General features: G+C 48.1%; 1 protein-coding gene across 1 annotated transcript in view; it reads right to left on the bottom strand.

Moving 5' to 3' along the window:
- The window catches only part of ITGB5 (integrin subunit beta 5), a 113,673-nt gene that overhangs the window by 62,143 nt on the left and 29,537 nt on the right, over positions 1 to 21,993 (bottom strand). Inside the window, exons 4-5 of the mRNA XM_004745412.3 lie at positions 16,471 to 16,720; positions 7,008 to 7,176 (exon numbers count right to left, since the gene is read on the bottom strand). Coding sequence (XP_004745469.1) covers positions 7,008 to 7,176; positions 16,471 to 16,720 — 419 coding nt within the window. The remainder of the gene's footprint in view (positions 1 to 7,007; positions 7,177 to 16,470; positions 16,721 to 21,993) is intronic.

The raw sequence follows: 21,993 nt of genomic DNA, 5'->3' as shown, positions 1-21,993 counted from the left end.
ACTTCAGTAGATACCGATGTGTCAACGCTGGTTCAAGGACTGGAACAAATATACCTCTCTGGTGGGGACGCTGGTGGTGGGGGAGGGGCCGTGGGGCTAGAATGGGGATACAGGTAGGAGGCCTATGGAAACTCTGCATTTTCTGCCCTATTTTGCTATGAACCTAAATCTGCTCTTACATAAAATAAAGTTTATTAATGAAAAAGTTAAAGACAGACAGACAAGCAGGAATACAGGGGAGGGGTACAGCAAACAGAAAACAACAGGAGCAACGGGCCCTACCTGAATCAGAGTACAAGAGTCCAGGTGACTGTCAAGGTCATTCTGCCTGGAATGCAGACGGCAGGGGTGGAGGCTTAGGGAGAGACCAGAGCCAGAAGAACCCAAGAATCCATCCTTGTCTCTTTTCCTCTTTCTCAACAGACATTTAAAGCAGTGAGGAGCCCGTAACTTGAAATGAAAAAGTGACATCCTAACCTCAGTCATGGAGTGGGCCTCCTGTCCTCTCCCCAGGATGATTCTCCCCTGCTGTCATTAGCCAAGTGAGTCCAAGGATGTGAACACCCTCAAAACAGGTACTACAGGCTTCTGCTGGAGGACCCAAAGAGACAAAAGCTCCCATCCCCACCTGGATGGAGTTGTAACAGTATGTTCCCACCCCGTGTCAACAAGCAGCTGTTGGCAGGGTGGCTGATACCCAAAGTGCAGTTCACAGGCACCAGGCAGAACGAGGAAATAGCGCCTCAGGGATCAAAACAGTGACATGATTCAAAAATGCACAGGAGACCGCAAGGACCTGCAAACTAGAAAGCCAAGGAGAATCTTCACCACCTCAGGCAAAAAAGCCACCTGGGCTCAGGCAGATCACCTGCACACCTGCACGCATGGTCCCTGAGGCTTCCCTGGGCCACAGTGAGGCGCCAGACTTCCAGGTGTTTCACCAAGACACCGAGCCAGAGGAAGAACACAAACGCCACACGCTGGGGAGGGAACAAGCCCCCCCAAACTGGGGTACAGTCTGCCAGCCGAAGCAGCTCACATGTGCTGATGGAGAACCGGGCTGTGAGGACAAGGAACAGGTGACACTCAGGTGACACTGAGTGTCAGGAATAGCTACCTTCTCTGAGAAGTACATACGTTTCTCAAACCATGCTTGGAAAAACCACACAAATCTAAGGTTTAAAAGAAATTGGGCAAATGAGGGGCAAAAGAAACAAAAACAGAACCCCCAAAATCCACTCTGTGGGAGGCTGGGATAGAGGAAAGAGCAGAGTGGAAACCTCTCAGAGCTGTGTCTGACTCCAGGCATGGGGAATTTCCTACCCTCTACAGGGATCAGTTGCAGCCTGACCCTGGCAGGAGGCTCAAGAGTGAACAGCAAAACCAAGGGCTCTGAGCACAGGCGGAGGGACCACAGCCAGTCCTACCGGGAAAGGAGCCCCGACCAGCACAACGGAGGACATCCTAGAGATCCTGCCTCCAATCCCACCTCCCTGCACTTTCCCGATGAGTGCTCTGATGCCCAGAGCTGTCAGCTGGCCTTCATGGAGCCAGTAAGCAGCACAAGAGGCTGAGCTTGATCCCATGACGTTACTCAAAGTTGGGTCCTCCCTGCTCTGCATGGCACTGTCACTATTTCCCAAAGCACCAGGCACCAGCTAACAGTCGGCACAGGCTTTAAAATCAACCAGATCGGGTTCAATGTCTGGCTCTGCCTCTTACTAACAGTAAGTTTCACGAATTCTTGTGCTACTCAGTTTCCTTTCCGGTCAGCTGGGGACGGCCACCAGCACCACCAACCCTGACGGACTGCTTAAGCCTCAGAGAGAACATGTGCAGAACACCTGGAGTGTAGATGAGGGCAGAGCAAGGGCAGCAATGATTCTGCTTCTAGGGGTCCGCAGAATTTGGATTCCTGCAGAAAGTCTTGCCAGAGTGCCCAGCAATTCCGGGGATGTGTCTCCATTCTAGATTATAATGTTCTCACCAGCAAAGGCATCAAGTGACCCAACCCAGGCCACAGACTTTTTATTCAGCATACTTTGTTTGCTTTGAGACTGATTCATCCACCTATTTCTGGGAGGAGGACATATAATGCTTTAAAAATTTAACAGACAGTGCAAGCTCAGAGAATCAATATTCAAACAAAGTCTGCCGAAGGCTGTTCAGGATAAAGGCTGGGGGCCTAGAAGCTGAAGACAAAAGGGGAATGTGCTGGGTCCCACGCATCTTACTTCCTGTCTAACTGGAGAAAGCAGACCCTAGGACCACATGTAGCCAGGATGTTCCCGGCCAAGCTCAAATTTACAGGTCACCTCTTTAACCAAGAACAACCACAAAGAGGTGCGTGACAACTTGGAACACAGAGCTCCTGGGCCACCCCTCCCCCATCCCCCCAGGCCAAGGGCAGGCCCAGCTCAGGGAGAACAGGAAAGCAACCCTCATTCCAGTCTGAACCACTTATCATCACACTTCTATCTACACAATTCCAGAAGAAACAACCTAGAGTTAACTTCTAGAAAGTCCTGGGAGGGGTGCCTGGATGGCTCAGTGGGTTAAAGCCTCTGCCTTTGGCTCAGGTCATGATCCCAGAGTCCTGGGATTGAGACCCACATCGAGCCCCACATCAGGACCTCTGCTCTGTGGGGAGCCTGCTTCCTCCGCTCTCTCTGCATGCCTCTCCGCCTACCTGTGATCTCTGCCAAATAAATAAATAAAATCTTAAAAAAAAAAAAAAGAGTTGTAGAAAGTTCTGGGAGAGCAGTAAAAGCGGTAATGAGGAAATTATTATTCTGACCAAGAAAGGTTCGAGCATAGTTTCTAGGTAAACATAAGAAATTAGGAGCAGTAGTATTCCTTTATCCAACCTAGCCAGATAGAAGACTGGAAAAAATGCCTGCATTGAGGACAGAAGCCTCCCTTAACTGTGGACGCTTTTTAAATGGCCTATCACAGCAATGTGACCCGCTGCACGGCAAAGACTTGTACGGGTAGAATCCGGGTCCTTATCCTAAATGGAATCCTAACTAGAAATAGTTCCCTTCTTTTTGCTGAAAGAACAGCTTTCCAAGAAATATAAAGCAAGCCACAGAGGTGGGATTTAAGGTCAGGCATGTGAACATTCCATAGCCCTAAATCCCACAAGCTGATAACATTCTATCCCAGAAAAACCTGGGCGAGAATGAAACCAGAACAAAGAGGCTCTTGTGAGGTGCTTAAGCCTGCTATCAGCTCATCTCCAAGGGCTCAGGGTCACACTCTGCTGGGGGGTGGGATGGGGGCACAGATGGCTGTCCAGCCAGCTCTGGCCCTCATGACCCTGCTCTCCAGGCACAGCTTCCGTCATGCTCAGTCTGCAGGACTGAGTGGAAGGGCCTTTAATCTGAACCTGCACCAATCAGCAAGCAGAAGAAAACTCGGTAAACAAAGTCGAAATGCTTAGCTCTTAAAGAAAAAAACCCAAAACAAAAAAACTCTCAAAATCTAATTATCTTTCAAAATCTAAGTATCATGGAAACAACTGATAGCTGAGATTCGCTTCAAATAACGGAAGAAAGAATGGTGAGGAACATAAATGAAACAAGACTGGCTAGCAGTTGGTCACTGTCAAAGACAACAGTCGCATGGGTTTAATTTCACTGTTCTCTCTACTTTCGTATGTTTGAGATGTTTCATTCTAAGTAAAAAAAAAAAAAAATCATACAAAAGCAATGTGAAAATGTAGGTAAATATAAAAACTAAAAAGAAAACAAAAACCACACACAGTCCTATAACCAGAGAGAATTACTGTCAACATTTCTATTTGCTTCCAATCTTTTCCACATTCTTTCTTGTTTCCAAAATAATGTCGTCTGCCTATACTGTTTTGTGACTTGCTCTCCATTCCTCTCTTACTTTATCTTGAGAATTATTCAAGTCTTTAACTGTCCTTTAAGAATATGATTGTCACATAGTCTTTCGTCAAAAGGTAAGCCAAAATCTATTTCCAGTATTTGACTTTTGTAAGTAAGGGTGTGGTGAACCAGAGGATGACATTTCTAATATAGGTGATTCCAAGTTAAGAAAGAAATTTCTGGGGGCACCTGGGTTGCTCAGTGGGTTGGGGCCTCTGCCTTTGGCTCGGGTCGTGGTTCCAGGGTCCTGGGATTGAGTCCTCCATCGGGCCCTCTGCTCAGCGGGGAGCCTGCTTCCTCCTCTCTCTCTGCCTGCTTCTCTGCCTACTTGTGATCTCTGTCTGTCAAATAAATAAGTAAAATCTTTTTAAAAAGAAAGGAAGGAAGGAAGGAAGGAAGGAAGGAAGGAAGAAAGAAATTAATCTGGATATGTCCCCAAACATAATCCGACAGCATACAGGCAAAGGAATAGTAAGGAAGAAGCTGCTGGCTCCCAGATTAGATCACTGTGAGCACTTACTAACTTTCCAGGTACCTGCTATTGCCAAGGCCATGGTGGGAGGAAATGATAACAGACATAAAACTGAAACATGGTCATGAAGTGCCTCTCAGGCAAAACTTCACAAACCAGATCCACCCAAGGAGTTCAAGACATCTGCCAGCATCTCTGAAAGGCTCAAGTCTTGAAATACTAAGTTTCCAAAGGCAAGGAGATTTGCAGGGGCCTGGGGTGGTAGAGGAAGGCTCTGTAGGCAAAGGAAAGGATCCAGCGGCTTCTCAGAGACCCCTCAGAGACCCCCCCCCCCCCCCCCCCCAACACTCAATCATGCCAAGCCAATGACGCTAACAGAATTAAGAGAACTGACATCGCTTAGTCCTATCATTGCGTTCTTTCCCTGGAGCCTTAAAGATGATTTCTTCTCTCCAAAAAAAGAAAATCCACAAAATCCTCAGGATGGGGAGATGAGAGGGATCTTGTTTCCCTGCCCTGTTTGTCCCTGCCAAGAAGTCGATTTGGCAGAATATCTGGGAAGACAATACCTCATACCATCAGTCAGAGTGCCAGTCAAAGATGTAATTTTTCTTTCTGAAGCAAATCCATAAGTGGCCCATTTTGTGACACATGGTAACGACTGAGAGCTGACCACGTTCTAGCTACGCTCCGTCTGGCCTTCCTGGACTCCCGTGAAGCAACGGGAGCCTCTGAATCAGACTGTGGGCTCTGGCCAGCAGCCGGGAAGGGTCACACTGCAGCCGTCCTGCACAGGGAGCCACAGTGAGACCTTCTCTAGAGGCGGCCCAAGGACGCAGTGAATACAACAGCGCTGCAGTGGGACCGGGAAGAGGACTGCAGGAGACCGGGGTTTCTTCCCGTTTCCTTCCCTTGACCCCTCCCTGTCTACCATTTCCATTTTTTATTTCAGAAAGGACAACCGTGGCTCTCTTAGGATGGAGTAGAGAAAAAGTCAGGCTGTCACAACCTGAACACACACGAATAGCAGCCTCTCCAAACTGAGTTCCATCCAGTCCTCTTTCCCAACCCTCCCCAAACACAGGGGTCCCAAGGATTGCCCTAAGGCTGCTGAGCCACCAAAATGCTCAAGAGCATCATCATTTACACGTGCTCTATGATGACTACTACGGAAAAATTATAAAAGTATGTGCAGGGATAGCAAATTCACAAATGATTTTTTAAAATCTTTTGTTGTTGTTACAGAGTTGTTTTGACTGTAGAAAATTAGCTTAAGAAAAGGTTATTACCTAACAGGACTTGGGGAGGGGAGGGAGAAAAAGGAACTCATGCATTGTTGGTGGGAATAGAAATTGGTGTAGTCACTGGAAAATCAGAGGGAGGTTCCTCAAAAAATTAAAAACATTAATACCATATGATCCAGTAATTCCACTACTGGGTATTTACACAAAGAAAATGAAAACAGATGAAAATATCTGTGTCCCCCCATGTTTTACTGCAGCATTATTTACAATAGCCAAGACATGGGAAAAACTGAAGTGTCCATCAGCAGACAAATATTTAGATACACACACACACACACACACACACACACACACTGGAGTGTTACTGAGCTATAAAAAAAGAATGAGATCTTGCCATTTGTGACAACAGGGATGGACCTAGAGGGTATTACACCAAGTAAAATATGTCAGAGAAAGACAAATTACCATATGATTTTACTTATATAGAATCTAAAAAACGAAATGAACACACAAACAAAAAGCAGAAAATAGACCCATAAATACAGAGAACAAACTAATGATTGCCAGAGGAGTGGGCAGTTTGGGGGAAGGGGATGGCCAAAAAGGTGCAGAGGAGAGGGAGATACAGGCTTCCAGTTCTGGAAAGAAGAACCTCCGGATAAAAGTTCCGGCGTAGGGAATGAAGTCAGTGGTGCTATTACAGTGTTGTACGGTGGAGGACGGTACCTGCCCAGTGATGAGCACAACGACACAATGCACACACTTACGAGCCACTATGTTGTACACCTGAAACTAAAGTAACACCATGTGCCAACTCTACTCCAATTAAAAAAAAAAAAGTTATTACCAACATTCCATTTATATATTTCACTGAGATTGGAACCTCTCAAAGCATGAGTTCATTTCTGACCTAAGTCCATGTCCTCCCTCTGGATTCATATATCACAGAAAAAGCTGGTGGGGAAAAACAAACAAACAGAAAGGAAACCTAAGACGACATGCAATTCTCCTCTTCAGCAGATTCCCTCACACAGCGATCTTTAAAAACTGGGCCAGAAAGCTCAACAAGCTTCTATGCACAGGGCTTGAACTTTACCTTTTTCCCCTGAAAAGAAGCAGAAGAGCTAAAATATAAACACAGAGCAGCTGTCTTCTGGCAAAGACAGCACCCCATTGCGCAGAGCCACACCCTGACACCGAGACATGCACCAACCCTGGCCCATCCCTGAGCCCCAGCCAACGGAACTGCTCCGCATCTCCCCACGGGCCCCTGAGCTCACCCTCTGATGGAAGAATGGACAGGAACCGCAGGCTGGGGTGGCTCCAAATCTGCCAACCTCCTGCTGGCAGTGCCAACACCCGCCCACACGTAGTGATGGCACCAGCAAGAAAAGTTACCTTGCAGACAGCTGCCTGGAGAACGGCGTCAAAGCCCCCCTCGGGCGCGTCGCGGTTCCGGGACACCCGCTGTTTGCGGACCTCCTCGTTGAAGCTGTCCACTCTGTCTGTAAGAGGCAGCAGATGGCGGAACCCAAAGGATGGGACGCAGTTTGGGAATAACTTGTAACTGGAGAGAAAGAAAAGGCGAGTCACTTTCTAGCACTGTAAGTAAATCCCGAACGACCAAGCACTCTGTGTTCACGGAGCGCCTCGAGCAGCCCTAGTCAGTATTCCCCGCTCCTACGGTGCGCCCCCGGGACAGGCAGCATGGAGTGGACAAAGAGAAACAACATGGTTCTTGCTCTACAAACATCAAGGCCTAAGCTACAGGCAAGTCGGCATATCCAGGTTGCTCAGGGAACGGAATGGAAAAACGGTTCGAAAAAAGTAGCAATAATCATGGTTACTCCACATGGGGGAGCCCTGCCGCGGGCCTTGAAAGATGCAGGGGACCCATGGCACAGGCACCATGGCCCAGGCAGCACAGCAAGGAAGGCTCTTCTGGGCCAGGGATGGTGGGCAAAGCCAAGTGAGAGCAGCCTGAGTGGGGGTCTGCTTTGAAGCCAGCTTCCCACATCCCCTCTGCTGCCGCCGTGTGCCTAAACATCGCAGAACCCCTTTGTGCCGACCCACGCAGAGACACCACGACATCCCGGTGCATGAGCACGTCAATGGAACAGGAGTGAATGCATTCTTTCCGCTACTGCACGTGTTGGTAAATAGTGCAGTGATAAGCGATCAGCTCTCCTAAATGCAGCAGAAATCCTTCAGAAACAAACCATCTGCAAATGGAAGGTTAGCTCTGGCAGCTGGGGAAGAGGCAAGCACGGCATCTCGATGGCAGGTGGGCATCTTGTGGGTGCTTCTTTCTCCCACAAGACTGGACAGTCTCATCTGCAGTCTGCAGTAGAGATCCCCATGTTAGGAGTTAGCTGGACGGTGAGGGGGTCAGGGCTGGGGTCCCCAAGTAAAGATGGAGTCAGGACAGCTACAGTGAAACAGCACTGATGTCCTGTTTGGCAGCTTAGACAGGACTGCATGGACATTCTACTCTGCAGCCTTTGCAGAAATGACTTCTGCAAACCGTTCTAAAATAAGATAGCTAACCACAACAGCATGCGTCAATATCACGGGCAAGGGGCAGTTAAGACATAAGCCCCCAGATGTCAGCATAAAAAGGACCATCAGCATGTGGACATTAACAGGTAGACAGAAATGTGCCCAAAGCCCTGATTGGCATGACTCAGCACACTCTGAATGCTTAAGAAAGTTCTGCAAAAGACCTCCTAAAAACCCTCAAACTCAGCAACTCCGAGGGTCCCCCTCCCTCTCTGGGAGCTTTGTACTTTTGCTCAGTAAACTTGGCTTGGCTGCCCACCACTCTTTGGTCTGCCATGTCATTCTGTGAATTGGCGTGACCAAGAACTGTGGGCACTAAGGGGACAGAAAATCCTGTAGCACCAAGTGGCCCCATACCTGGAGGAAGTGAGATCCCCTATCTCCCTGACATAAGAAGGGAGGCCTTATGCTGTTTCACAAATGGATTCTCTAGGGGAGAGGCGGGAGGCGAGAGGGTCCTGGGCACAGAGCAGCACACATGCCAGAGCCCTGTGGCAGGAGAAAACATGGGGAGCCCAAGCACTGGGAGGCCGGGAAAGTGCAGGGCAGGAAATGAGGGTGAGGCTAGGCCAAGGGGAGGCTGGGAAGGCAGACTGAAAGAGACCAGGCAGGTGTGTGGCCTCTCTCAGAATAAAAGACGAAAAAAAAAAAACTACTAATGGAGAGGCATGGTGGGAAGGCTTTATAATCCAATTTAAGCTGTGTGCATGGGAAGGGAAACAGGCCTAGCAACTATTAGGGGATCCTGCCTGACGGCTGCCAAGCAGCAACAGCCAGGGCAGGTCTGGACAGGCTCCCTTTCTCCAAGTGAGAGGCAACCTGTAGCTTTCTAAGAGACCATTCCATTCTCCCGTGGGACCTGCAGTGCCTGCTCTGTCCACCAGGCCACAACAAATCGGCCCTGGACAGAGTGGACCCCACTGCCAAAATGGCCTGAGCGCTCTCCGGATGGAGGTGGGAGTTGCCCGCTTCCCCACATCTGCCTCCCCTTTGTTTCACTCCCTCCCTCTTCTTTCCTTCACCTGAGCCTTGCGCTTTCTAGAACCCCGGCCACTCAAACATTTTATCCCCATTTCATTCTGCCACGAAGGAAAGGTCATGGAAATGGTATTCCCGGCTGGAAGGAAAGGAGTAGAGGTCCCATCAGCAGTTATTACAACTGGACAAATGGACAGATGCAGGGGGAAGTATATATACACCCACTCCCTTCCTCCAAGCCACTACACCTCTCTGTGTGGTTCTGGTGCACATGGGAGTTCAGGTGCGTGTGCGTGCATGTGTGTGTGTGTGCGTGCGTGCGTGCGTGTGTGTGTGTGCCGGCTGGGTTCATCAAGTAGGTTGAGGAAAGGGAGGGAGGAGCAGGACATTAACTGTCGTTCAGTGAGAAAGCCAGAGAAGCTGTGGAAAGCTCACCAAAGTGAGCCTGGCATTTTTTTACCCTTTCCCTTTCATTCCCACTAGCAACGTTAAGTAGATCTATCTTTACCTGGAGAATGACTGTTAAATAATCGGGAACTAGACGATGTGTTTGCCAGAGAGAAGTCTTCATGGCAGAGAAATTGCTATCATCAAATCAGTCACCTCTTTATGAGAGAAAACAGCTTTGTCCCACTGAATGTCTCACAGTCACTAAACACAATGTCCTCTGTGACTAGTTATTTAATTTAACCCCTGGAAGGGCTGAGTGAACTGAAGGTCTGGGTGTTTGGGGGCCTAATGCTGAGAAACATTCCAACCCGCACCTTGTGTCTGCCCAGAGAGCCCTGTTTAGGGCCATGTATAGGGAGTTACTAAATTAAGAATCATGAAGCAACTAGGTAAATAAAGTACGTAGGCTTAAGTTGCCTGAGGGGAGCACATATATATGAAAACAGATTGCAATTTAAAGACACTAGATCCAGGCAAATCCAGAAAATAATGCAAAGCTTCAGGACAACATTATGGGTTAAGCTGACGTGGAAAGAGCTCCCCTCTTACTGTAAATATTTAGAACTGCTGGATAACATAAGATTTGTCAAACTGTCAACACGTAAACATTAATATAAAAGCTTAGCAGGGAAATCCCAGGTACCAGAAATGAAGGGGAAAAAATCGTTTGACAAATAAGCACGCTTAGGAGATGATAGGTGGGCCTGGGGCGAGAGCTCAGGCCGAGGAGAACCCAGATGTGTCAGGACCACCCGGGTGGAGGTCCTAAGGGCTGGGGGTGGGAGTCGAACAGGGACAGATGAAGCCTGGGAACCGGGCTCTCCACAGAATGCTGAGCGCCACAAAAGAGCTGCTCTGTCACCAAAATCAAAGACAAAAATTCCAGCCGTTGGCCTGGGAAAGAAGCAAGGAAGAGCCACTCCAGGCCCAGAGCGAGATGAATCACCCATAAAAATTGTTCACTACAGACCCGAGCAAGTCAGAAGTCACTGTTTTTATGGTGAAGGAATGTCCAACTGAGACGAACAGGAAAACGTGTCCCACGGAGACCCAGAGGATCCCGGCGGCAGCAGGCAGACACCCGACCCGCAAGGATGCAGACGCACCAGCCGGCACGCCTGGGGCCGAGATGCTCGCGTGGAAAACCAGCGTGGGCGAAGAAGCTGATGGCGAAGTTCTGGACCCCACAAGAAACAAGCCACCGGGAAGGAAGGTCCACAAACGCAACAAACAGGAAGAGCTGCTGTTCTAGAAACGGGGGCAACAGAATGATCTGAAGCACGGTAAGACGAGGTACTTCAGACAGCAAAGGAGAGGAGAGAACAGATACCAAAAGCTGAAACAGGGTAGTATTAGAAGGAAAAAGAGTCAGAAGGCTCGGGGAGGAGGGGGCACCCAGTGTCAAAAACAGAAGTTTGGAATAGAACCAACTAAAAAATATAGTCAGTGAAATAAAAAACGAATCATTAATGTATGGATGACGCAATTGAAGAACAAAATGGTAAACTAGAAGAAATGTCCTATTCTGGAAATTAGTGTTAGAAAATGAAGGGGGGGGGTGTCCAAGAGGAAATGTCTACAAATAGTCAAGAGTAAAAACATGTATTCTCAGGCTAAACACGCAGACCAGATTCTGAGCAATGTAAAGAAAAGTCAGTTCAATCTAGACACACTGAAATGTGCATCATTACAGAATAGGAAAAACATAGGAAGATATTAAAAGCCACCAGAGAGAAGGCAAACCATCAGACGGACAGCAGACTTCTCATTGGCCACAAGATATGCCAGAACACAATGAAATCATCCCATTAAGGTGGGGAAGGAAGACTCTGAGCCCTTGGAAGAAATACAGGAAGGGTAAGAAAAAACATAAATGATGAAGGATGAAATGCGTTATCTCAGTTGTGCAGATTTTCACATGTATATTTCTGTGTGTGTGTGTGTGTGTGTGTGTGTGTGTGTGGCGAGAACATTTAAGATCTACTCTCTTAACTTCCAAGTATACAAGTATGTGTTCCAAGTCTAGTATCGTCAATGATCGGAACTGTGCTCTACATTTCATCCCCAGAACAAATTCATCTTTTAACTGGAAGTCTGTATCTTTCGACCAAAGTCTCCTCCACGTCCCAGCCCCCAGCAACCCCCAGTCTACTGTTTCTATGAATTTGGCTTTTCTGGATTCCACATATAAATGTGACATGAGGGATGCCTGGGTGGCTCAGTTGGTTAAGCAGCTGCCTTCGGCTCAGGTCATGATCCCAGCGTCCTGGGATCGAGTCCCACATCGGGCTCCTTGCTCCGCAGGGAGCCTGCTTCACCCTCTGACTCTGCCTTCCACTCTGTCTGCCTGTGCTCGCTCTCACTCTCTCTTACAAATAAATAAATAAAATCTTTAAAAAAAATAAATAAATAAATGTGACATGACATGTATTTCTTTTCTTTTTTAAAAGATGTATTTTTAGAGAGAGAGAGAGAGCGAGCACGCAAAGAAGTTCAGAGTGGGGAAGGGAAGAGGGAGCAAGAGTCTTAAGCAGACTCCCCACGAAGCCCAACGCAGGCCTCGGTCCCACAACCCCAGAATCACAACCTGAGCAGAAACCAAGAGTCAGACGTTCAACCCACTGCACCTCCAGGAACCCTGAGACATGACACATATTTCAGCAACAGCCTGATACCCCTGGCAAAAGAAAGTATGTTGGGGACCAGAGATGACATACTGCATTCATCTTCAAATCCTGTATCAGTGAACATGACATGATTTTTCCCAGTGACACTCTTCCTGGTTACTCAGAATAGCAATTAAACAGTTCTTTAATCTGATTACATTATACTATGTCTTCTTTTCTTATTATGGCAGCCCTGGTACTACTTACTTCAGTTCTAGTGTTTCTAACACATTCTAAGATGGGAAGGGACGCGTCCAGGACTTTGATCTTTTGGCAAAAATGTCTGGAGCAGGAGGAAGGAAAAACCTCAGGAAAGCCCCGTGAAAATTTGGCTCTCTTGTCGTTGAGGTGTCCCACAGAGGCGGTAAGTCCCTCCCTCCTGACTCTATCCTCCCAAAACTTCCTGGGGGCTGCTGCTGTTCTCCCTCCCACAGGGGAGAGAAACCCAACCGAAGGTGCCACTGGAGCCCGAGAAGAACCCTGTGACCTTCCTCCGCACACTTGCTGAAGGAAAAGCACAGGCAAGGATCACAGACAGTGTGCCCCAAGCCAGGGATGAAAGCAAACCAGGGAGGTGAGCCAGCTGGGACACGAGATAGTGTTAGGACAGCAGTGGCCAACCATGGGGTTCAGGCCCGGCACAACCAGACCTCCCCATTGTTCTAGAAAACCTGCAAATCCTGGTTCTTCTTCTTCTTTTGTTTTTTGTTTTTGTTTTTAAGATTTTATTTATCTGGAAGAGTGTGAGTGGGGAGGAGGAGCAGAAGGAGAGGTAAGCACGCAGGACTCAATGTGGGGCTGGATCCCGCTGCCCCAAGATCATGACCTGAGCTGAAATCAAGAGTCAGACGCTCAACCAACTGAGCCACCCAGGTGCCCCAATCCTGGTTATTCTTGGTTAGATCTCCTATTTCTTTAAATGTTGGTAACTAATTCACAGTGCCATTGAAATTCAGAAAGGCAAACAAAGCACACACGGGCTGGAACAGCCACCTCGCGCTGTTCTCCCACAAGCAGCGGGTATCTCTGAGACCTGGGACCCCACCGTGGTCCACTCCCTAGCCGTGAGAAGATCAATCTCAGCCTGTCTCACTCAGCCACAGAGTGACTCCCTGATGTGGTGCGCAGCTTGGAGAAGAGAGATTTGTCCAACTGGGCCCTGATGTTTCCTTCAAAACTCCCATTCTTCACTAGATTTCCTGTCTTGCAGTCTTTCAGTGTGCCTGTGCTCACTGTGAAGACCTTCACTGTCCACAGCTGGTTCTGCCTTCTAGGCCCAGAGGGGGGCTCTGGAAAAGCAGCATTTAACAACCTAGAATATTCGAATGCTGAGTTCCCAGAGCCATTCCCTCATCCTCTCCAGGCTTCCAATGTAGCGTATCTCACAGTGAACGGAGGGTCCTGGGAAAATGACTGTGGAGACACCCCCGTCTGTCTGCAGACACGGCACACTCAGAGGGCAAGGGTGAAAAAGAAGTAGACAGCCTCACTATTCTTGATGAATTAGAAAAAGATTTTTTTTTTTTTAAGATTTTATTTATTTGGCAGAGAGAGAGAGCGCACAAGCAGGGGGAGCAGTAGGTAGAGGGAGAAACAGACTCCTTGGTGAGTAGGGAGCCCAATATGGGGCTCTCTCCCAGGACACTTGGATCATGACCTGAGCTGAAGGCAGATGCTTAAAGGACTGAGTCCCCTAGGCGCCCTGAAAAAAGTTTTGGTTAAGATGCTGTTGCACCTGGTCAGCAGCAAAGCTCCAACCAGAGGACATCTGGCACTGAGACTCGGCTGAAGGGGCCTTGGAGTCAGGACCAGACTAACAACACCAGCAGTCACGCGTGGCCAGGAGGAAGCTAAACCCAGCAAATGATGACACGTAGGCCTCTTCACAGTTAAGGAACTTAGATTCACTTTTGTATTTAAACCTTTTTCTTATTCATTGATTTTCCCACCTCTGTGTCAGTTCCCAAGCCCTAAGGGAAGATTGAAGGGAGCTTCAAGGAGAGTGCACAGACGGTCCAGGAAGATGAAGGAGAGCATACATTACCAGCACGACCACCACCGCGTGCCGACCACCCAGCCCAGGGCAGGGCTAGGAGCTGCTGAGGCCGCTGAAGATAAGCTGGGGAATTGGGCAGGTTCAGGGGACAGCTCCCTTCCTCCTTGGGGCAGCCAAGTAACCCAAGGATGGAAAATGCCACCTTAAGGCAGAAAGGCCTGGATCCAAGTCCCTGCATGAAGGAGAGCCATCAGCGAAAGCAGCTCAACCCTCACCAGACTTGATACAAGCAAGAAATAAGCCCGGATGGTGCTGAGTCATGGGGATACGGGGACTGTGTGTCACAGTAGCATCGCCCAACACTGCCCTCGGGCAAGTTCCTTGAGGGTCTAGTAGTCTGGGAATGGGTATTGGCCTTTGGACTGGATTCAGGAGGAGCTTCTGTGCCGTCGTGTGACTTGGATGGGCAAAAGCAAGCACGGTGTCACAGGGACTGCAGACTCTGAAACAGTCTGACTTCACTCACGCTCCAAGTACCCCCTTACTAGTGGCGTAATCTCGGGTCAGCTATTTATTCCAAGTGTCCGTGTCCTCATCTGCGAAGCACGGCTCACATCTACCAGAGACTGTCACGAGATTTAAATGAGATGATCCATATGGTGCAAAGCACTTTGTGCAGTGCCTGACACTTGGTAAGAACCTAAGTCTTTGTCGTTTCTTGTCTAGTAACGACTCTGGGGCCTCACAGCCCAAAGCCAGACTCAAGTTGAATGTGGGGATGAGAAAGAAAGAGCTAGAAGTTACCACTCATTTGTCACAGACCACATAATCCTGACATTTCAAGGGAACCGTTATAAAACTAGAAACAAACCAACCTAGAGGTTGCCTTAGGGGAGCTGGAGGCTGTGACCCCCCCACCCCCTCCACCTCCCGGCACAAGTACACGACGGAGGAGTCCTGGTCACCAGTCCTGCTTCCTCTTCTTTTTTTTTTTTTCTTTAAAAGATTTTATTTATTATTTATTTGGCAGAGAGAGAGATCACAAGTAGACAGAGAGAGGGAAGCGGGCTCCCTGCTGAGCAGAGAGCCCGATGCAGGACTCGATCCCAGGACCCTGAGATCATGACCTGAGCCGAAGGGAGCGGCTTAACCCACTGAGCCACCCAGGCACCCTCTGCTTCCTCTTCTTCCTGGGCACAACCAACCTAGCTTCCAGCCTCCTTGTTAGAACCCCCTTCTATCTGATAAGATACAGGTGCAAAAGCAGTGAAAGCCACTCAGCCCTGGCCCATAAGCTCCACCTCTGAGCAATCGTCCAGACACAGGGAACTTCAAAATCATATGTGGAAGATGAAGAAGTACGGGGCACACGGAGCCTGGGTCCCTGAGACCCTGCTTGGAAGAGAGGTGTCCACTGATCATTTTTAGGTATGCAGGAAATAAACTTCTTCTTCTTCTTCTTCTTTTTTTTTTTACTATTTTATTTATTTGACAGAGAGAGCACGAGTGTGCACAAGAGGGGGAGCTACACAGGGAGAAGAGGACTCCCCACTGAGCAGGGAGCCTGATGTGAGGCTCAACCTGAGATCATGACCTGAGCCGAAGGCAGCCACTTAACCAACTGAGCCACCCAGGTGCCCCAGGAGATAAACTTCTACCGTGACATACTTTTAGATTTGTCTGTTGTGGCAGTTAGAAATTCCTGCTCTTAGATAACCTGTCAAATATTTTCTAGTTAGAGTACTTGACTTAAAATTGGGAAAAAAGTCATACCTTTAAATCACAGCAATTCCATTTCATTTTGTCAACATGAGTTCTATTTACATAAACAACAAATAATTCCCTTCTCCCCAAGCACCTCAGGCACCCCAAGCAAGAAAAGAGTTTCCATTGTCCTGCATGCTCTTTCCCTGAACGCCTGGGTGTTCAGCTCCTGAGAGCACGGTCTTCAACGGGAAAACGGTGCTGTTGTCAGACAGGCAGGAAAACGAATGAGCTACGATCATCATACCTCCCTACAGCCTTGCAACCGTTCAAGTCTCCACACATAGTGGGAGCACAGAACTGGGTCATCATTGATCAGTTTAAACACTGAAGTCTGCTCCCTCACTGCCCCCGTAAGTCCTCCTTCGTCCTTTCTTCGGGATAAGTTTTCCTGTGACTCTGTTCTCCCACCCTTAAATACCCAACAGAAGGATAACTGGTCACTCACCCGATGCATGGATTGGTTTGGTACCTCGGCGCTGTGTAGGAGAAAGGGGAGATGTTCTTGTCTACAAAAGACCCGAACCCCAACCGGAAGTTGCTGGTGAGCTTCCTCATCTCCTCAGCGAGCTTGGTGCCCAGGTTCCGGATGTTGTCCAAGTCGTCCTTCATGGACAGGGAGAGGTCCATCAGGTAGTACAGGTCCACAGGATAATCCTCCACCTGTCGAACCTGCAGCTGGAAAGTTGTCTTGTCACCTGTGCCAACAGAGAGGCCATGCTCATTAGAGGTCAGCCAACTTGCTGGGGGCTGAAGGGATGGATTTTGCTTCTAAAGCCGGTCCCCCTGACTTTTCTTTTGCGACTGCATGCCTCTCAGAAGAAATACTGTTCTTGGAAGTGGAGTTACGGTGCTGAAGGGGAAGTTCTAGGTTCTAGGCTCTCTTTCCAAATACTTGGCTCAGGATTTTTTTTTTTTTAAGATTTTTATTTATTTATTTGACAGAGATCACAAGTAGGCAGAGAGGCAGGTAGAGAGAGAGAGAGAGGGAAGCAGGCTATCTGCCAAGCAGAGAGCCTGATGTGGGGCTCGATCCCAGGACCCAGGGATCATGACCTGAGCCGAAGGCAGAGGCTTTAACCCACTGAGCCACCCAGGAGCCCCAGGATTTTTTTTTTTTAAGATTATTCATTTATTTATTTATTTGACAGACAGCGATCACAAGTAGGCAGAGAGGAAAGCAGAGAGAGGAGGAAGCAGGCTCCCTGATGAGCAAAAAGCCCAGTGCGGGGCTGGATCCCAGATTCCTGCGATCATGACGTGAGCCTAAGGCAGACTTTAACCCACTGAGCCACCCAGGAGCCCCTTTGCTCAGAATTTTTAAGGAAGCTCTTTAACAACTATTCTCCTCAGTGCTGTTCTGTTTTGTCAGCAAAAAAAGGGCAGTTGGTAGACAAGGAACCAGACAATTCCATGGACACAGATTAGGTGACGGTTGCCCACCAACCACACACCAACTTCTGAGAAAGGAGTAGCCAAGTTGCGAACATGGCGGGGAGAAGATTGTAAAGGTGTGAATGAAACAGAAAAGAGGGAATAAACAAAAGGAGGTACGGGCATGAGTGACTAAGAAATAAGACGGGAAGAGAGAGATACAAGGCAAGGGGGAGTGGGAACACACGACTCCTTAACATACCCCAAAGAGCAAAATATTTATGCTTCTGCCACTTTTTCTATTTCCCTAGCCACTTATGAACAATAGTATTTAGTTCTTGTACATATATGACACTTTGGGATATCACAGACATAAGTTATTATCATCAGAAATTATATGTATAAATACAGGAAGACAGATTCCAAATTTTAGCACCATCAGAATGAAGGGAGAAAAGAGAGAAAAAGAAAAAACAAAAAAACAGAAACAGAAACACTACTATATTTGCCTACCAGCTACAAGAAAGAGAATATAATTTCTGGTTCCACAATAAGAGTCAGAGACAAAAGAGAAGGAGGAAATAATTCAGAGGGAAAGAAATGAGGAGAAAAGCCCATGACAGCCCTCCCAGAGCTTAAAGAAAGGCCCAAGTCAGCACCACAACTGGGAGACTCACGCCAGGATAACGATGCTAAATCATTTCATAGGCTCTCAAAACACATCATTTAGAGCCAACTTCCAGAAGCAATCATACCAGATTGTTCCATCTGCCCTTGAGCTAACTCGTTTTTCAGAGGCACCAAGATGTCCTTCAACTCTCTGGGCAGGAAAGCCATACACACGTTTGAAATCTGAACAGACACGCTGTGTTCAGAGGTGCAACCATGAAGTCGGCCTTTCCTACCCAGAGGGTCCACGCCCGGTCTGTGGGCAGCTACCACCCAGGGAAGCTCGTCTCTAACCTCAAGCTGACCAGCAGCAAGTAGAAGTCCTCTTAAACTTGCAGGATAGGGACTCCAATCCCATGTGCTCCCTCTCCTCCTCCCACCCCAGACAAGCACGTGGCACTAACTAGACCAAAGAGATTCAAAGGACCAAGTTCCAGCTCCGTCCCTTGACCACAGGTGCAACCTGAGCCTTGGTGCCCTTGGGGATACAATGGAAATAACAGTGCAGTCCTGATTAAGGCTATGAAGCGCTCATGTGGAGAACATGTTTTGTAAGCAGGAGAGGCCTGCATAAATGAAGTATAATTATTATAATTACTATTTGTTGCCTGAGTGACAGCATTGAGCCTGCTTCCTTGGACCTGTCTTTGCGTGTACTACTCTAGCTTCCTCAAGACTGATGTAGTTTGGGTTGCCTGTTGATAGGAGCCTATTTCTAAAAACCATCAGAATCTGACTCAAGGGTGCCTGGGTGGCTCAATGGGTTAAAAGCTTCTGCCTTTGGCTCGGGTCATGATCCCAGGGTCCTGGGATCGAGCCCTGCATCAGGCTCTCTGCTCAGCAGATAGCCTGCTTCCCTCTCTTTCTCTGCCTGCCTCTCTGCCTACTTGTGATCTCTGTCTTTCAAATAAATAAATAAAATCTTGAAAAAAAAAAAAAAAAGAATCTGACTCAAGCAGAAGAATGCTGGAGATTTCTTCCAAAATGAATTCTGGACAGCTACAATGTCTGCCTCTGGTTCCCATCAGAAAGACTGAGCAGGTCCCAGCACTGAGCACCCCCCAGCCCTGGATGACACAACACGGTGGGGAAGGGGCAGGAGGGAGGAGAACTTGGGGAAGGGGAGTGCCTCCTTGGCCTTGGCTTAGGCAGACCACAGACCACCAGTGGGCAGAGCCTGTGATGCATGTCTGTTCTGTCCAATTCCATGACCTCTTCAGAGAGGCTTTTGTATTTTCTGTCATCTATGCCCTTCACCCGAAGTTCCCAACTACATCTTCTTTTATCCAGAATCCACTTTTGTGGACTGTGAGTACAGAACTAATGAGCCCTTTAGGACCAGGAAGTCCGAAACAGGCTTGGACTTGGGGAGGCGCCTATGGGAGGGCAGAGGGTGCTAGGCTTGGAGAACGAGAGCTGAGCTGGAATTCAGACCTTGTCACCGAGATTTGGGGAGATTTCAGGCTCCTCTAAATCTGCGTCTCGGTTTCTAGATGGCTAAAATGGGAGGATGTTAATTACTGTGGGGATCAAACAAGACAACGTATCCTAACATCATACAAATGCCTCTACTCCAGGAAGACTTCCACCTGGGTTCCCCCCAGAAGTCAGTTATTAAAGCAATTTCCTGTAGGGATAAAAAGCGAGACAGAAAATTCTGCCAGAAACTTGGGTGTGAACGGCTATAGCTTTGGGCATTACATTTAACTCCACATTTTCCAGAAAGTGAAACAAGGTGGGACCATGCATCTGTGTGTGCTCAGCAGGCATCTACTGGGAAGTGAGAAAGCTCTTGGCATCAACTTCTAAGAGAAACTGATTCAGAGAATCAGTTTGATTCTCAGAATCAAATTCAGAGAAACTGAAACACACACACACCCCTCCCCATTCGGGGGCTGCCAATGTTAAACAAAAAGTATTTCTCCCAGTTTTCCATAAAGGGGAGGGTGTAAGAAGGAGGGTGTTATCATTAGCGTTGGGAATGAGGGTTTACTTCTACCTCAGCTATCCCTGATTTTAGATGCTACAAACTTCTCAGAGGGCCATGGCAAGAATGGGATGTTCTGTCAGCAGATTTCAGAGGGGCTGACATTCTTGGACCAAGTCTCAGCATGAGTGTTAAGTGTGGGAGTTAAGCGGCAGTGCCCCAGCCCCGCTACGAGCAAGGTTAGCAGACTGAAGGAGAGGCCGCTGCCACGTGCAGAGAGAAAGTCTGCAACCCACTTTCCATCTCTGGACACACTTCCAGAACCAGGCACGCTCAGCCACTCTCCAGCAGTCCAGCCAGCTACACGGTTCTGCACCACTCAATACATGTCACCTCCACGTGTCCAGCAAAGAGCAGAGCGCTTGTCACCTTCACTGTCAGCGGCAGGTCAGCGCCCGCTTCCAGTTCTCCTACCGCAGGCATGTACCAGCCAACCACCTGAAATGTACTTTTAAAGTTTGTTCTCTCTATATACCTTCCCTTCAATCAAAAGTGAAGAGAGAGGGGCACCTGGGTGGCTCAGTGGGTTAAGCCTCTACCTTCAGCTCAGGTCATGGTCTCCGGGTCCTGGGATCGAGCACCGCATAGGGCTCTTGGCTCAGCAAGGAGCCTGCTTCCTCCTCTCTCTCTCTCTCTGCCTGCCTCTCTGCCTACTTGTGTTCTCTCTCTGTGTGTCAAATAAATAAATAAAATCTTAAAAAAAAAAAAAAACTAAAAAAAAAAGTGAAGAGAGAGAGAGTCAGGGCACCTGGATGCCTTAGTCAGTTGACCAAGCCTTGATTTAGGCAGGGGTCATGATCTCAGGGGGGTAAAATCAAGCCCCGCATGGAGCTCCCCAATCAGCGGAAGAGTCTGCTTGAGGATTCTCTCCTTCTCCCTCTGCCCCTCCCCCCAAACAAACAAATAAACAAATCTTTAAAAAAATAAAAAAAAGAAAAGTGAGCAGAGAGTGAAGGAGGGAATTCCACCAAGAACTTCTTGGTATTTTTAGACTGATTTTTGTCCAAACATTCAGACAAAGTAGTATTCCAACCGAAATGCTTGCCATGCCCAAATAAACTTAAGTAGTTTTTGATTCCTCAGAATTACCTTTCTGTGCCAAAAACTGAAAGAAGAAGCAGCACATTAAAATCCACTATATTACAAACAGGACTGCAGCTCAACAGGGAATTAGGGCCCAGGTGTCCACCTTAGGACCATCATCTAGCTCTTTTGTTGACTGTAGTGGAAGGTAATTAGTATTCCAGAATTAAATCCAGACCTAGAACGAAAGAATTGCCTCCATGGTCTAGGACAAGGCTGGTGTGCCCTACTGTATCCCACTCCTCACTGCAGAATTCTGACACTGGACGGATGGAATGAAGGAAGGAACCAGGTGAAGACACATGTGGCCTCTACCAGTGTCTGCCCCGAAGGTTTCTCACCAGGACTCAAACAGGTCCAAGGACTCAAACAAGTCCAAGACCCTGATCTTGGACTTGGAGCCTTCAGGACCCTGAGAGAGAAATTTCTGTTGCTTATAAGCCCTCAGTCTGTGGGTACTTACTAGAGTAGCCCAAATGGACTAAGACTGGGCTTTGTTTGTTTGTTTTGTTTTGTTTTGTTTTTCCCAAGGGAAGTAGGAAACTAGGAATGCCAGGCCTGGGTTGTAGACTGCAGGCGTGCTGCTGTGTCCTCACATGGCTGAAGGGAGGAGGGAGCTCTCTGGGGTCTGTTTATAATTCACGGCACTAATCCCATGATTAGTATGAGAGCTCTACCCTCATGACCTAATCACCTCCCAAAGACCCTAGCCTCCTGATACCATCACACTGGGGGTCAGGATTGCAATTTATAAATGTTCCGGGGAAGGCACAAACACGGTATGTTAGCCAACCTCTCTTATCCAGCCTCCATCAGGTCTTTCTCAGATTTTATGATAAAGAATATATTCTGTTGGTC

The sequence above is a fragment of the Mustela putorius genome, unplaced genomic scaffold (genome assembly GCF_011764305.1).
Source record: "Mustela putorius furo isolate JIRA1106 unplaced genomic scaffold, ASM1176430v1.1 tig00003834_pilon_pilon_pilon, whole genome shotgun sequence".
Classification (NCBI taxonomy): Eukaryota; Metazoa; Chordata; class Mammalia; order Carnivora; family Mustelidae; genus Mustela; species Mustela putorius.
This window is presented reverse-complemented; position numbering and strand designations above follow the sequence as displayed.